Here is a 17,867-nt window from a genome sequence, read left to right as displayed (position 1 = left end):
TATACGGAGATTATTAAAGAAACCCATTGCTCTCTACATTAAATGAAGTTAACTAAAACTTTACAGTGAAAATGTGCTCTCAATAGTTGTGATCTACTCATATCACAGAGCTTGCATGGGGAAAAAAAGTAGGTGTGTGAAGAATAGTTATCCCTCCCTTGCAATCCAGAGCAGGACAAAGCAGGTATTTAAAATGAATGAATAAAAAACTTTTAAAAGGAAGTCAGATGGAAGGTTGGGATGAGATCTAAAGCTTCAATTTCCTCCCAGTCCCACCAAAATACCACATCAGAGGATGTGTCTTTCACTCCTCTATGCCACACCTAATAGTTATGTACCAGTATACAGTATCTGCTCCTGCAGCTGATTATACAAGCAGGTTAAAACTCATCTCTAAAGATATTTTTTCCTCAGTGGCGAACAAGCGCTGGTGTTTTTCAATGGCAGGAGCTCAGACTGTCAGTGAGCAGAGAGGAGGTTCATGTGGTTTTGAGGAAGTGAATACATCCACTTCAGTTGTCACCCGCCTTCATTCTCCCCTATCTGCCTGCCTCTCACATCCGCATGATAGCCACCCACACATTAAATCAAAATATCCTGCTCAGCAGAGGACTGCCACTAAGAGTGTTTTCTTCTGACTGCAGCACACACACAAATGAAATCAAACTCTAACCATTTATCTCACATAGATCTATTTGTCTTTTGTTATCTAATTTAAAGCAAAACATAGTTTATTGATGTGCTATATCACTTCAATTTAAAACGGTGTCAATTTAAAATGTTTTGCCCTCTAACCTGTAGTTATAAGCTGGAAAATAGAGATTTTTTAGAGAGTGTTTGATCTTATAATAAAATTATATTATTATAATAAAACCTTAATTACCTGTTAACACATTCCATTAGAGCTAGAAAATAATGAGGTTTTAACCAACCTCATCCTGCAAATCCAATATGGGCTCTACACACATAAATTGTCAAAACAGCTGAAGAAGAAAAAAATAATGAGAAACTATTTGACAGTCTATTTCATTTTTAGATTTTTGTTTGAATGCAAAAAATAGAGAAGTAAATTCTTAAAATGTTGCATTGCTAATAATAGGTAGCCTGGTTACTGAGCACAGTAAACAGGAGATTGGGTTTTCCGATCTGTTATTGGAATACAGTTAAATGCCAGTATTCCCAAACCCTGCATATTGTCAGATTTTCTGTTGTTTGGTCAGTATCACCTATCCCAAGTCAGAGAAAGCACAAAAGGGTACTAAATGGACAGTATTTTCTGCAGACCAATTCCAAAGGAGACCACCTAAATTATGTGAAAAAAATCACATGACAGTCTGTGTTTTTCTAACATATCTGGATCTATGGAGGTTTAATCAATTTTTAATCAAGTATTAAAAAAGTCAAGTGATGTAAAATAAGAGTAAAAAATATTTTACAGAATTCTGTAAAATGCTATAAGAATGCAATTTGTGGTTTAAATCAGGGAATTCCCAAATTCATTCTTACTTAAAAAGGTGGATATCGCATTATTGGAAAATTGATACCCAGCATATTAAAGGAGGTTTTACCTTGAAATATGCTCAAGTCTGGCTGTCCAGGCAGATTTTCCCTGAAAGCAGGCTGCCAGATGCTAGTAGTCTTCAAACCCCGCTGGGTCCTACAGGTTCTCGCTACTTTTGACATGAAAGTGCATGCCTCTACAAATACTGCACAGGTTTAACTTTCATGGGAAATGTGTGAGGAGTAAAAACTTTGCCCACAAGAAAAACATGAAGGCCAAACCAAAGTTTGCCAGAGAGAACATAGACCAGGAATTCTGGAAAATATTATTTGGTCAGAAAAGTACTCGTACTCGTCGTCTTCCACTTTATCCGGGACCGGGTCGCGGGGGCAGCAGACTCAGCAGAGACGCCCAGACGTCCCTCTCCCAAGACACCTCTTCCAGCTCCTCCGGGGGGAGCCCAAGGCGTTCCCAGGCCAGCCGAGAGACATAGTCCCTCCAGCGTGTCCTGGGCCGTCCCCTGGGCCTCCTCCTGGTGGGACATGCCTGGAACACCTCCCAAAGAAGGCGTCCAGGAGGCATCCGGTATAGATGCCCGAGCCACCTCAACTGGCTCCTCTCGATGTGGAGAAGCAGCGGCTCTACTCCAAGCCCCTCCCAGATGGCCGAGCTCCTCACCCTATCTCTAAGGGAGTGCCCGACCACCCTACGGAGGAAGCTCCGCTTGTACAGAGACTGGATGGCCCCTAGTAAAGAGCCACCGATTCCATACTCCTAGAGCACCCCCCACAGGGCATCACGAGGGACACAGTCGAATGCTTTCTCCAGGTCCACAAAACACATGTGGACCGGTTGGGCAAACTCCCATGAACCCTCAAGTACCCTGTAGAGGGTATAGAGCTGGTCCAGTGTCCCACGGCCGGGACAAAAACCACACTGCTCCTCCTGAAGCTATCGGCCAGACTCTCCTCTCCAATACCCTGGCGTAGGCCTTACCAGGGAGGCTGAGGAGTGTGATCCCCCTGTAGTTGGAACACACCCTCCGGTCACCCTTCTTATGAAGGGGGACCACCACCCTAGTCTGCCAATCCAGAGGCACTGTCCCCGTCCGCCACGAAATGTTGAAGAGGCGTGTCAACCATGACAGCCCCACAACATCCAAAGACTTGAGGTACTCAGGGCGGATCTCATCCAACCCCGAAGCCTTGCCACCGCGGAGCTTTTTAACCACCTCGGTGACTTCAGCCTGGGTGATGAAAGAGTCCAACCCCGAGTCCCCAGCCTCTGTTTCCACCAGGGAATACGTGATGGCAGGATTGAGGAGATCCTCGAAGTGCTCCTTCCACCGGCCGGTAATGTCCCCAGTCGAGGTCAGCAGCTCCCCACCCCCACTGTAAACCGTGTTGGCGAAGCACTGCTTCCCCCTCCTGAGGCGCCATGATGTGGGGTGACCTAAAAAGGCCTATACAAGCTACTCTGGGGCCAAACTTTCCTCAGACCGATGTCAGAGACTATTACAGTTAAATCCCAAAATATTCATACCATTGGCAGAATTAGGTTTGAAGTAATCTCTAAATTTTACCAACATGTCTCTTCTGACTAAATGTTATTGTTTTGGAATACCTCAGCCAGAGCCTCGACTTGAGTCTAATTAAGAATCTTTATTATCCAGTGTTCCTCTGACAATTGTCCAAGTCATAGTTTGATAGCAGTATTAATTCTACCAATAGCTCTGAATTGCTAGTCTGTTCTTTACACCCATCAGTTCTATTTATTGTTTTTTCAGCATCATAGTAATCCAGGTTTTGCAAAACTTAAATGTTATAATTGTACAGCTATTGCTAATAAAAAGAACCCATTGACACTTATATTGTGAAGATGTTGCAAAATGCTTGCCATATTTAGTATGATCAGCATGAAAGCGCGAAGGATATATCATTGTAAAGATACTGAGCATCATAAGGCTAAAAAATCAAGTTGTGCCGTGCTCTCTTGGCAGGATGAGCTGAACAGAATCTCAGAGGGATGGGCCTGTTTTTTTTTTGTTTCAGTGGTAATTATCCACCATTTTTTTTTTTTTTATAATTGCTGTGATTTAAGAGATTGTTAGGGAAACCGTGTTGTTCAAACTACTCAAATCCACATATTATTAAAAGTAGTATCAAGCCTCATACATTTTCAAAACTGTTAGTATTTTATGGTAGAGGCATCAGGTGGAACAAAGAGGTAGTGAGAGGAGGCGCTACATTAAAGAAGCTCCTCACATAAGATCAAAGAGGTTTTTCAGGTACGACTCAGAGAACCGGAGGTTTCTACTATATCTGATCCTTATGGTAATCACGTTTTGATCGGACACCTGCGATTTAATTTAGGCACGGAGGGCAGGTTATTTGCAATCCTTTTGATCATAAAACATCACAGTCAGTGTTAAGGTTTTATTATGGACAGGCTTTCTGACAGCGATTCCATTTTAGGTAATACTGCTTTTCACAGCATCAATGCATCACTGATTAGCATTTAACTCGTGCTGGTTTGTTTGACGATATGCGAAAGATTTGAAACATTTTATAAAGCCTTTAACTTATAATTAAAGGCTAAACTAACAAAAAATAACTTGTTGATTGCAAACCACCACTACAACTTGAAGAAGAAGAACGAGGAACACATCTGTCATATTTTGAGACTAACAGATTTCTTTGCTAGCTATCCTTCCAGACTGTCCCTAACTGGTACAGCCTTTACCCCATTGGGAATCGTTGGGAAACAAAAATCTGTGCAGTATGCTCTCAGCTTTTGTTTAATTAGCTTTTATTAGCAAATACAATAAATTTATTTGAAGAGTGGATATTTACAGTATTAATACTTCTTTATAATGTCTGGAATAAATTTACTCTAAAATGCCCAATATCCTCTTCTGGGTCAAATCCTTAACCATTTGTTTGGTGGTAGATGTTGCTCAGAATTTGTGGGGTTCTCTTTTTGGGCCAGTTTTTTTAGACTGACCACAGACTCTCAAACATTTGAGGCAGAGGTCTGCAGCTTCAGTGCTCCAAAGCCACTGTCCTGCATCTTTTCGATGCCTCTCTGTTCAAAAACACCTAAATCCGATGAATGGCTCATTACCAGGTCTGCAGAACTTGATGACATGAGGAGGTAACACTCCCATATTACTCAGGTGTGTCAAAGCATAGATGCATGTGAAAATGGCAGGACAATGGCTCTTATGGACTGGAATTAGAGACATCTTATCTAAGGAGTTTCCTGGCAACTGGATCAAAACATTCAGTGATCTTTAAGCCATGTCATTATTTGTTGTGCGATTCCATAAAGTTGGAAAATTAAACAGATTATCAACAAATTGTGCCTGGATTGTTGGGAGATATTATTCTTGAAGGACAATTTGATTTCAGTCTTTGTTCACAGCAAAGTTCTTGCTTAAATAAGTTGCTAAACCTAGATTCCCTGGATGAGAAGCAACCCCACACATAGATAATATCAGGATGCCTCACTGTTGTAACCACAGAGATATTTATGGCAGAGCCGGCCTTTTTTGTTGCCCTTCCAGTCACAAGCCCATCCAGCAATCTTCTGACTGTGCATGCAGATTTGCTCACACCCACCTGCTGCCTTTGTTGAGACATTTTTGCAATGGTGGTAATGGCATTCTGTAACACACCTTTAAAGGCCTTCTTTACTGCAACTGAACCTCACACCATTGAAGTTCTTGTTGACCCAAAATACTGCCCTTTCACTATCCCACAACTCAGCATTTTCTTGCATGTGAGGTAATTCAGATGCAGAATTGTTGACTACTTCCTGCTTTCTTTTAATGTACTGATAACACAGGAATACCACGATTTCAGTCACATCTGCTATTCCTTTACAGCTCTCTGACTTATTTGATCTAAAGTGATTTCATCTGTACTCCTTCACAGCTTCATCTGTGTTTTTCTTTTAAATAAGTGCATTGAAAACCTCTTAAAGGCTCATTACCTAAGGGGGCACACTAAAAATCCCAGAAAAATCCTGTCATAATCTGGTTTTCCCTGTCTCTTTATCTTCTAAAATGATAATTAGACATGTAATAAATTTGTTTTTAATTCATTTTAATTTCTGCAGGTTCGTGCATCCTTGTACAAATCCGTTTCTCATGTTTAGTGTTATACATAAGAACTAAATCACTATCAAATTTTGGAGGCCGTTAAAAGAAAACAAATATTAAGGCTCCTGCCCAAAGATAGTTTGACTTCAATCATCTAGGGATCAAACCACCACTCCTCCTTTTATAGGTTAAATACCCAGCCCCCATCCCTGCCCCTGCACCGGGCATAGTTGCATTTTGAAGTTGGGTCAGGTGAAGTTCCTAAAACTGTCAGAACAGTAGCTTTTCACTGTATTATTTTTTTATTTAACAACTTGTAAATTTCTGTTTTACTATAATGAGTTTTGGAGCAATTGGTTCTACATGCCACTCCAACTACCCCTTGTAATTACAGCAGCTAATTACAACTGTTCCCTAACCACCCACCATTGCATTTGAAGCCTGACTTACAGCATTCCTGCCACGACTAACTGCCATTACAGAAACCCGTGACTTCGGACTTCCTGCAGAGCCTCGCAGGCATGATTTTATCTCCTCTAAATTGTATGGTTTCAGGCTTGAGCTCTTTTAAATATGAGGTAAAGCAGTATTTGCTGGGTGTAGTGTGTAATATGTTGGGTGTATGTTAAATAAAAAAGTATCTCTTTGTATCTCTGTATTCCCATGGTGCTTCGCATGCATTGTGTTCCCAATGCTTCCAATTAGCTCCCAATGTTCTTTACATTTGGGATCATCTTGCAGCATGTTCTTTTTACATATTTGCATTTCAACTGTGACTGTTTTGCACGTGTTTTTTTATATCACACAAACTGAATGTCTGTGTGTTTGAACATGCATGTATGTGTGTGTTCTTGTGCCCTGATTGACACAAAAACCAGCTGGGGTGCCTTGCCTGTTAAACATTTGATTATACCCAAACTTCCTGGTTGAGGGAGGGAGGGATGGAGGCGGTATACCCAGATCCAGACCTCCGTATACGAAGGTCTGGATTTGCTGAGCATAAATGAGCAGAACAGATGTTGGCCAGATGTGGCCAAGGAGAGAAGAGGGGGAGGGTGTTCGTGAAGAATGGAGAGAAGACAAAAAAGAAATGAACCCAGATAGCAAAGTAGACAGTCTGCCACACACTGACAGCTTTGTTCTTCTCTTCTCACTTAAGTGGACTCTTCCCTCCTCCTTTCTTTAAACATATCCCTCCTGACTTCTTCTCCTCCCTCCATTAGCCTTCCTCTCCTGCCTTCTTACAATCTCTCTTTGAAGTGAGGACAGCATGCAGGAAGCATACAGGAATTGATTGCTCCATGCATTAGGCCAGGAATGTGTGACACCCTCCTCCTCTTCCTTCCTTTTCCATCCGTCCGAAACATCCCTCATTAATTTCCCCTTCCGTTCCTCCTGGTGCACCACCAGAAGTCACCACTATTGCCCAACTTTGCCTTGCTTTCTGCAGATTAACAGAGATAATCAACCCTAAATCCTTGACTCTAACTCTATTTCAAAATTCATCCATTAGGTTCCTATAAACTTTAACTAGGGTAGTCATAATTATTACAATATGATGATATTTTCATTAGCCACACTTATTTTTGTTTTTAAATGATTTTTTTAAGATGGGTAAACACGTTTTTTTCTCATTCAAAATCGTGCACTGCTTTATTGGTCTGCCAGACAGCTTTATGTCTGTTAGATGGTAATACATAGTAAAAGGTCAGTGGGCATGAATTATTTTGCAAGCAGCAGTCACATGTAGTCCCTGCTCGGCCCTGACTACAACGTAGTATATTTTCAAAAAATGGGGCTCATGATGTAACAAAAACACACAAAATAGTATTTGTATTAGAAAAGCCAAAGACAAAAGGCAAAAATACAGGCATCTCCTGATTATTGACTGTTTGTCAATTTTTTTAATTAAAGACAAGTTTAAGCACAACATGATGGACTTTATTGGATTCATTCAAAGCTTTTAATTATTTTCTAGCTTCAGTATGCAGAATAACTAAGCTAACTGCTACTCTGACTTCATGAGGCATTTCTTATTCTTCGTACATAGCCTTAGTTTGAAACCTCAAGGTAAAATCCTCTTCCACATACATGTGTTTGTACTCTATGTGAGCCGAACAAAAATGCTGTTATTTCTAAAGCAGTAACCATTAACATCTGAAAGATGTTTTTTTCACTATTTTGGCCTCCATGAACAAAGCAGTGACCAAGTTCACCACCTACAAGCTTCACTTTGTATATGTGTGTGAAATGAGACAGTAGTGCTGTGAAATTCAACACTTTCACTGAAAGTTATATATATATAGTTTTATGGAATTCAATGTGATAGACCAACACAAAGTGGCACACCATTATTGTCTAATTGTGACGTAGAGAGAATGGAAACATGTCTTGTAAATTACAAATCAAAACCATTAAGAGTTAGCCATGCATTTGTATTCATCACTCACTCGAAATGAAACCTTTGTAGAATCACCTTTCACTGCAGTTACAAATGCAAATCTTGTGGGGTGTGTCGGTAGCAGCTCAGTACATCTAGGGAAATTTGCAAGTTTTGCCTTTTCTGTTTGCAAACAAAAAGCTTGGTAAGATTGGAAGGAGAGCAACTGTGAGCTTTTGTTTTTAAGCCTTGCCAAAAATCTTCAGTTGGATTTAGTGGTGACCTGTCTAAGGTGGAACACAGATCTTGATCTGAGATCTTTAATTTACCTGTGGTAGTAAAATGGCATCCAAGAAATGCATAGCACACGTTTAAGATTTTTGTTTTTAAATGATTTTTTAAAAACGGTAAACATGTTTTCTTCAACATCACAATCGCGCACTACTTTATTGGTCTGTCTGACATCTTTATGTCTGTAAGATGGTGATACATAGTGCAAGGCACTGTAGTTGGAAGAAACAAGCTTACTTTAATAAAGCAGTTTTAAATATCAAGCTTTAGTTCAACAGAATTTAATGTTCTGTGGCTACTTAGTTGCGCTTGTCATGTATTTTTGTTAATGAGGAAATCAAGTTTTCTGATGTTTCTATAAAAGCTGACGTCAAATATTATGAAAATAGCCCTCTCACTTAGCTAGCTGTTCTTGCCTATGCGGGTATATGACCTTGTCAGTTTTTCTTACAGCTGCAGCAGAGAGTTCTGCGAAAACCTGGAAATTTGAACAAGCACACCTTATAGGTACACCTTAGCTTGAATGTGTGTACACGAGCATGATTGACACTGATAAGACAATTCTCCTGACTCTGATTGGCTGTTTCTGACTGGGAGTGGTGTATTTCTGCAAATGGCAGTATGACCACTGGGAGGAGCTTGATTTTGTTTTTCACAGATCATCTAACATTTCACCATCAGGACATAGTGAGAGTTTTAACAACTATGTTAAAAAGACATTTTTACCAAATTTACCTCCTGCAGCTTTAAGCAAGTATTACACAAGGATGGTCTCAGATATTCAGTTTCATTGAGTGATCCAGCATTGTAAAACATCCACATACTCCAGTCTGTCAAATAGCAAGCTCAAAGTCTGCTCCAGGGCAAGATGTGAAGCATGTTTTCCAACTTTGCCAGGCAGGATTTATTGCAGCTGCATGTATGTGTTGCATATCTCTATATAAATACAGAAATAAATGCAAGATAGGGCGACTTTCTCAATATTTGCACTTTCAAGCAGTCCCCAACAGCAGTAAAAGCTTCCTAACTACTACTGTCACCTGTAAACATTGTTTCGACTTCACTGAGGAACAGCAGCATGTTACAACGCCCCCTTTCTCAGGAGAAACCTGTTCCACGGATGCAGATGTGTTACCTGGCCATCACAGCCTGTGCTGGGTGATGATCCAGATGATCTCTGAGAAAGGTGTGATTGATTTAGTGATTACACTAATATGAAATATTGCTTTTATTTGGTCAATAGCTATGTTTACATGCGCAAAATGTCTTGAATGGATTCAAATATGTGTGGATTGAACATAAAGAAATAAATTCGAGTACGCCCTTTTTATGGTGGCAAAATCAATTAATCCAATCATGATGTGCGTTTACATCCACCACCCCTTTTTCAGAATAGGAACAGTCTGATATGTGCAGAGTTGTCAAATTTCCCTAAAACAACAGCAGAAGAGGAAGTTGTACTTCCACCTGTGTGGAACAACAAAATACACAAGAGTGTGTTGATCCTGTGCATTCTGAGCATCCAGAATGGACCGGGGCCAGGTTCTGAGAGCAGTTGGGGTATTATTACTGTCGATAATTAAGCTACAGGCTCAGCAACACATGCCAATGCTGTTTCTGCATTACAGAACGAGAGGCCAGGAGGAAATTAACATTTCTCCAGGTTTTGCCACTAAAAGTGAAAATATGTCACGTTAACATAGTCACGTACACAGTCAGGTCAGTTTGTCCCTATCAGAATGAGTCGATTGGACTGTGGATCGGCACAAACCGTTCGGAATACAGTTCCTTTCCAACCGAATCAGATCAGAATATTCCACTTTTATTCCGATTGGCCCTTTATTCGTAATACTTATGTCCATGTAAATATGTCAACTGACAGAACTTTGATTCTTGTTTGCATTAAATGTAAATAATAGCTACTGATGGTGTCTTGGCTTCTTGAAAGAGTGGCATATTTTACCCACTACCCCATGTGGCTTTAAATTAAGGCCAAGGGACATGATTGGGCACTGAGAATTGGGATTTGACCTCAAGCTACTATGTCAGTCTAGGCATGACTTTCACTTGAAGGAAATTCCCTTCAGCACTTTGATGATTGGTAATAACTTTAATAATGATTTTTAATCAAACAGAAACTTGTATAATTCCCTGCCTACTGGGAAAAATAATTTCCCCATAATTATTTATATTTAATAGTTTCATTAAACATGTTGTTTTTGTCTACTTCTGGCATGTCTGGCAATGAAACAACTTATTGTAATTTTTTTAAATAAAGTTGCCGTTTTTAAATGACTTCACCAGAAAATCTTAACAACCTCCTAAAATGTTTCTGCTGCATTAAACAGGCATCTGGCATTCAAAGCCTGCTAGATGGTAGTTATTCAATCAGATCAAATTAACATTTTATGCATTTCTACACAATATTGATAAGGAAGAAATTGTGACATATTGTGCTGTTCCTGTTAACAATCATGAAATTGAATAAAACTTCACAGTCAAAATTATTCTCAAATAAAATTTCCTTGTGTGTAAAACCATTACAGATTTGAACTTTTCTGTTCTTTTCCGAAGATTGATGCTTGGTGTGTTTTAGGTTCTGTCCTATCAAGAGCCAAGTAACCCTGGTCCTACACTACTGTTTTTAGCATGATGCTAAAACTAGAACCCTCTGAAGTTTGGGTTTAATAGAATATTAGTCAAGGAGTACTGGTTTTTTGGCATGTCCTCAAACAAATGTACCAGTAGGGATGCTGGATACAGTGTATTAAATTACAATATATTCTGGGACAGAAATGAGCAAAACACTCATCAAACAAAGTTTCTGCAGAAAACGTTTTTATTAATCAACAGTTGCCAGCTCCTAACACGTTCTCCACTTTTGGCGCCCACACAGGCCAATTTCCTGGCCCGTCATGTCACAAGTTCAAGAGTAGAAGAGCGGACCGGAGGTGAAAGTACCAACTGGGCAGGGCCAACTTCTGGGAACCAGACCGGCTCAGAAAGTGCGGGAAAAGGAAGGAGTGAGGAAGTGGACACAGCGCAGACCCACCCACTGGAAGTCCTCTCCGGTCATCCATCAAGTCTGGACTTCACCCTGCAACACATTGTTCAACAGCTGGATGTTCTCACGCAGGTCAGCTAAAAGGGAAACTTAATGTTTAAGCTGGCAGCTACTGAAAGACAGTATTCTGGCTATGTACTTGTCTTTTGACTCATTTTGACAGTTTGTAGCTCTATCAGGTCTTTTTTTTCTGAATTGGAGGTATTATTACTAATCAGGCAGAAACAAATTCAATTCAATTCAATAAAAAAAAAAAAATCAGTAACAGGAAGAAAATAACATGTTCTGGGACTGATTGATAGTGTGCCCCCTATAGCAATGCTTTCTTGTCTTCCTTTAATTTGTTTTATTACAGGCAAGTGTTGTAATCCTGAACATGGAGACAATTTCGCTGCTGTGTATAATGGTAGCAAGTCCATCCTGTTCAGTCCCACTGGAGAGTCCTTGGTAGGATCACAGCTGTACTTTACTGAGAGGCAACCATGTCTAGTATGTCTGTAAGATAAAGAAGAAACTCTCTTCTCAGGGAGGGAGTTTTTTCTTCTTCTTCTAAGAGAGAAGTGCTGCTGTCCTTCATTGTTACTGATGAATGTCTTTCCTCAGATCGCTTAAAGCCAGCACTTACAGCGCCAAATAGAAGTATTCATATCTCTTGAACTTTTCCTGATTTTGTCGCATTTCAACCACAACCATGTAATTCATTATGATTTAATATGATAGGCCTACACAAAGTAGTGAGTGATTGTGAAGTGAAAGGAATGTGATACATGGATTTCTAATGTTTTACGGATAAAAATCTGTGAAAAGTGTGAAGTCCATTAAATTTCAGCTCAATTTACTCTGAGGCTCCTAAATAGAACCAATCTGTAAAAGAAGTGTTGCAGTTACAGGAGGAAGCTTTTTGAGGTATGTCTCTACCAGCTTTGCACATTTAGTTTATAATTTGTGCCTATTCTTTTTGGTAAACTAGCTCAATCTCAGTCAGATTGGATGAAGAGTGCCTTTAAATCTACAACAGATTCCTTTGTTCTAAACCAGAGGTTTCGACCTCCAGTCCTCAAAGTCTAGTATCCTGCAGCTTTAAGATGCATTTCTGACTCAACACACCTGACTCCAGTAATAAGGTTGTTGGCAAGGTTCTGTAGAGCTTGACCTACATGCCGAGGAGGCAATTTCGCCATTTGATTCAGCCATGTTGGATCGCAGACACATCTAAAAGTAGCATGACACCTGGCCTGAAGGGACTGCAGCTTGAGACCCTTGATTGAAGATATTCCCTTGCAGCTCTAGATGTACAGTTCAGACCAAAGGTTTGGACACACCTTCTCATTCAAAGAGTTTTCTTTATTTTCATGACTATGAATATTGTAGCTTCACACTGAAGACATCAAAACTATGAATTAACACATGTGGAATTATATACTGAACAAAAAAGTGTGAAACAACTGAAAATGTCTTATATTCTAGGTTCTTCAAAGTAGCCACCTTTTGCTTTGATTACTGCTCTGCACACTCTTGGTATTCTGTTGATGAACTTCAAGAGGTAGTCACCTGAAATGGTTTTCCAACAGTCTTGAAGGAGTTCCCAGAGATGCTTAGCACTTGTTGGCCCTTTTGCCTTCACTCTGCGGTCCAGCTCACCCCAAACCATCTCGATTGGGTTGAGGTCCGGTGACTGTGGAGGCCAGGTCATCTGGTGCAGCACCCCATCACTCTCCTTCTTGGTCAAATAGCCCTTACACAGCCTGGAGGTGTGTTTGAGGTCATTGTCCATTTGAAAAATAAATGATGGTCCAACTAAACGCAAACCAGATGGAATAGCATGCTGCTGCAAGATGCTGTGGTAGCCATGCTGGTTCAGTATGCATTCAATTTTGAATAAATCCCCAACAGTGTCACAAGCAAAGCACCCCCACACCATCACACCTCCTCCTCCATGCTTCACGATGGGAACCAGGCATGTAGAGTCCATCCGTTCACCTCTTCTGCGCCGCACAAAGACACGGTGGTTGGAACTGTAAGGAATATATGATTATTGATTAATTAATATTCGTCAAGAATCATAATTTAAAATAATAATTTGAAAAATATTAATTTCTTAACCAAAGATCATCACTTACGAATAGAAATCAGAGATATCCTCTGGTGTTGTGATTATGGGCTCAAAGCTCTTTAATAATTACAAATTATTAACCAAAACCACAAACTCACTGTTTATTCAACCGCTTCACCGAAGGTGGGGGAACTTCGACCTTGTTTTGACAGATAAATCTCTCTTGCACGAAATAAACACAAACGCTTCTCTTAATTATATATATGAAGATTTATTGAAGCCAACTAATCCTGATATACCATTATTCTGGTCCAAAAACCATCAACTAACTAACAAGCACCGTTCTACACAAAGGGAATAACAATGACTACCTAACAATAATAATAAAAGAAATATATATATATGCATTTAGTGTCTATGAAGATGAAACCAGCAGTTTATGGACAAAATGTGTAATTTGGGTTAAATGGGAAGACGTCCTCCTGTCGTGTTGATGTCTCGATCGCAGCGATCAGCTGATGAAACGGTGGGGCCGCGCCCCTTTAGCCACTATCAGCCGAACGCCCCAAATCTTGACAAAAGGGTCATAAACGCTTGAGGCGGGAACCCATTGGAAAATTTCCAGCAATAAAACTGGAACAAAGAGTGGTTGGGCGAGGCCCAGACCCCAGCTGCCTTGAATGAAAAACTTTTAAAAGTCCAACTTCTAACTCCTGGCTGATTTGGGATCAGCCGGAGAAAACATTAACCACGGTTCCGCAGCAAATCAAAACACAGCTCAGCATAACATAATTCAATCAGTATTGCAAGCAACAAGTTAATACCTGAGATTAACTACTGGTGATCCTACATCACCTTAACTGCCTCATCCTGCCCAGACCTCTAAATGCACCTATCCGGTTTACTATGAAAAGAACGAAATTACTTTGAAGTTGATTTCTTCTCTCCACAGATTGAGGATGGATCAGGTCTGAAGAAAAAGGGGGGGGGGGGGGGGGGGGGGGATTCACGCCTCCGTGATTGAATTAAGAAAAAAACGGTAACTTCTCATCCATCCAGGAGGGGAAAAGATGAAGAACCTTTAGTCGACTGCATACACAAGGAGGAAACTCATCTCCTTGGACATAGAACCTCTGTAGGTTTTTTACCTGCGCCGGTTGTGGCACGGTCTTCGATCGGCAAATAAATCCTCTGATCTTCTCGTATCAGACAGATTTCCAGCTTTCAAGCTCTTCCGGGAATGGCCTTGTGGAGCAAACGTTCGCCTGCGAGCTCTTGTTTCTCCAGAAATGCCTGTCCTGCGACAGGCGGGAAATGGCCCCGAGACTATGCATCTCAGCCGGTTTATACTTCCAGTGACGTCAGAGCTGCGACGTCTGTTGAGCTGCGTGCATCAAAATGTGCGACCAAATGGATGGCCCCAACAGAACCAAAGATCTCAAACTTGGACTCATCAAACCAAAGCACACATTTCCACTGGTCTAATGTCCATTCCTTATGTTCTTTAGCCCAAACAAGTCTCTTCTGCTTGTTGCCTGTCCTCAGCAGTGGTTTCCTAGCGGCTATTTTACCATGAAGGCCTGATTCACACAGTCTCCTCTTAACAGTTGTTCTAGAGATGTGTCTGCTGCTAGAACTCTGTGTGGCATTGACCTGTTCTCTAATCTGAGCTGCTGTTAACCTGCGATTTCTGAGGCTGGTGACTCGGATGAACTTATCGTCCGCAGCTGAGGACTCTTGGTCTTCCTTTCCTGGGGCGGTCCTCATGTGAGCCAGCTTCTTTGTAGCGCTTGATGGTTTTTGCGACTGCACCTGGGGACACTTTCAAAGTTTCCCAATTGTTCGGACTGACTGACCTTCATTTCTTAAAGTAATGATGGCCACTTGTTTTTCTTTACTTAGCTGCTTTTTTCTGGCCATAATACAAATTCTAACAGTCTATTCAGTAGGACTATCAGCTGTGTACTATATACACCTCCTGCACAACACAACTGATGGTCCCAACCCCATTTATAAGGCTTGAAATCCCCACTTATTAAACCTGACAGGGCACACCTGTGAAGTGAAAACCATTTCAGGTGACTACCTCTTGAAGCTCATCAACAGAATACCAAGAGTGTGCGGAGCAGTAATCAAAGCAAAAGGTGGCTACTTTGAAGAACCTAGAATATAAGACATATTTTCAGATGTTTCACACTTTTTGGTTCAGTATATAATTCCACATGTGTTAATTCATAGTTTTGATGCCTTCAGTGTGAAGCTACAATATTCATAGTCATGAAAATAAAGAAAACTCTTTGAATGAGAAGGTGTGTCCAAACCTTTTGGTCTGTACTGTATGTTTAGGGCTGTATGTCTTGTTTGAAAGTTAATCCTGTCTAAGTCTCTAAGTCTAGCTCTGTCCTTCTACCTATCCACTCTGACCATGTCCCTGCTGAAGAAAAGCGTCCCCACAGCATGATGCTGTTATCACCATGTTTCATGGTGGGGATGTTGTGTTTAGGGTTATGTACAGCGTTTGCTGCCAAACATAATCTCTTTCATGTGGATTTAAAAGGTTCATGTTTGGTCTCATCTGACCACTGTCTTCCACTGCTGTGCCCCTACACGACTTTGGCAAATGGCAAATTAATTTCTTCTTGACAGTCTTCCAGAAAGACCAGATCTGTTAAATGCATTGGTTAAAGTTGTCTTGTTGACAAATTTCCCCACTTTAGCTGTGAATCTCTTGGCTGCTACGAAAAAGACTCTCCTCACCCAGTCTGTCATTTTAAGAGGTTTACAGTTATGCTATTCTCTTTCAGTTTCCAGCATTCCAAAATATTCAAACCTTGAAATATTGTTTTCTAATCTAAAACTGCTTTAAACGTCATGATTCTGTTTGTTCATTAATGTTCTCCAACCAACCACTGATGCCCCCAGAGAACAGCTGGGATCAAATAGCTCACAGGTGGACTCAAAGTAAAGGGGGCAGAAGACCTAACCATAAAAAAATGTTTGAAGCCATGTATAGTTTTCCTTTCACCAATTATTGATGTACTACATTATGTTGCTCTGTCACAGAAAATCCATCTAATATCCACCGGAGTTTGTGGTTGTAAGTTAACAAAATGGGAAAAGTGTAATAGTTTTGCATTGTCCTGTCTGTCCTACATGTTTGCATGTTTGGCTTTTGATGTTTTAACATAGATTAATTTATCATCTTCTAGTTGTTTTCTCATCCTTTGTCTTCATTTTTCCCTCTTTTGGCACAGGAGCCTTCCTATCTTTTTACTCCAAATCAAGATACAAAACTGATTTCCTTTTTTTTTTCTCATTTTTGCAAGTAGTCTCATTTCATAAAATGCAGGCAACCAAAGGAAAAGTATTTTATAAAAACTTAAGCTTGCCATTCAGTCTCTTCTGGGTCTCTGGCTTTTGCATTTTTTTTCCAGGACGATGACGGGACTGTTTCCAGGCCCTCCGAGTTGCTTCTGCCTCTGTAATTATTCTGTGGCTGCTGTATAATTATTGTGCAATCTCACCCACCCCTATCACTCCAATTTGTCCATGCAGACTGTTTCTGTGCTGGAGGAACGTCTCACCCTAACAGAGGACAAGATGAAGGAGTGTCTCCAGCACCAGTCTCAGATCCTGAAGGACATGCAGGCATCAGGAGAGAGACACAGGATGGAGAGCGAAGGGACGGATGAGTCCCCTGATAATTTGAGGATGACACCCTCCTTCTCTCAGGCATAATGGCGCAGAGTGGCTCTCTGCTTTATCTCAGAACTGTTGATAATGTATGGGCACGGGTCTCTGTGTGTGATCTTTTTTATACATTTTTTTAAATAAACACCATGGTGGTTCTTGTCTGGGGTCAGTCGGTTAATCAGGATCCTGGCAGCAGTCTGTGATTTATTGTGCATTTGTTTGTGTGTATGAGTTACCAACATGTTTCCTTTGTATCTTTCGTCTCCTCTGATTGATATCCAGCTGCACAGCCAGGTACGAATTCCATCTGCGACTGTGCAGACATGCAGAAGTGTTACCTACCATGAAACCATGCTACCTCCCACATCACCTCTTGGTCCAAGCATTTACATGTGGGTGCTTGTAAGCAGTTTGCTGCTTCAGAAATGTTTGTTTTTTTTTATCATCTATTTGCATCTGTTATTGTAAAATTTTGATTTATAGAAATGTCAAGCTGTACACATATTGCCTCAAATATACTTCTTTATTTGAATATTATTTATGTGTTGATAAATAAAATACTATGTTGCACCTTTTTAAAGAGTACTTTGTGTCTGTGTTTACAGTCAAGCCCAAAATTATTCATAAGCCTGGAAGTCTTAGGTTTAACGTATTCTTTTAATTTTACCAGCATGTTTCTTCTGAGTGGAAATTGTACAATTTTTGAATAGAGTCCTAATATAGATCACCTTCAGATCATCTGCATCTGGTGTCTCATCTCCCTCTGGACAATGCTCCATGGAT

At 40.5% G+C, this 17,867-nt stretch overlaps 1 protein-coding gene across 3 annotated transcripts in view; it reads left to right on the top strand.

Annotated features, from left to right (window-relative positions):
• The window catches only part of poc1b (POC1 centriolar protein B), an 80,960-nt gene extending 63,301 nt beyond the window's left edge, over positions 1 to 17,659 (top strand). For 2 of the 3 annotated variants that reach the window (XM_047346027.1, XM_047346019.1), the window contains exons 11-12: positions 11,171 to 11,410; positions 16,947 to 17,659. In XM_047346027.1, the coding sequence (XP_047201983.1) occupies positions 11,171 to 11,410; positions 16,947 to 17,129 (423 nt within the window). In that variant the 3' untranslated portion in view covers positions 17,130 to 17,659. The remainder of the gene's footprint in view (positions 1 to 11,170; positions 11,411 to 16,946) is intronic. The other variant, XM_047346037.1, reaches the window with a different exon arrangement.
• The last annotated feature ends 208 nt before the right edge of the window (positions 17,660 to 17,867 follow it).

Source organism: Girardinichthys multiradiatus, chromosome 2 (genome assembly GCF_021462225.1).
Source record: "Girardinichthys multiradiatus isolate DD_20200921_A chromosome 2, DD_fGirMul_XY1, whole genome shotgun sequence".
Classification (NCBI taxonomy): domain Eukaryota; kingdom Metazoa; phylum Chordata; class Actinopteri; order Cyprinodontiformes; family Goodeidae; genus Girardinichthys; species Girardinichthys multiradiatus.
This window is presented reverse-complemented; position numbering and strand designations above follow the sequence as displayed.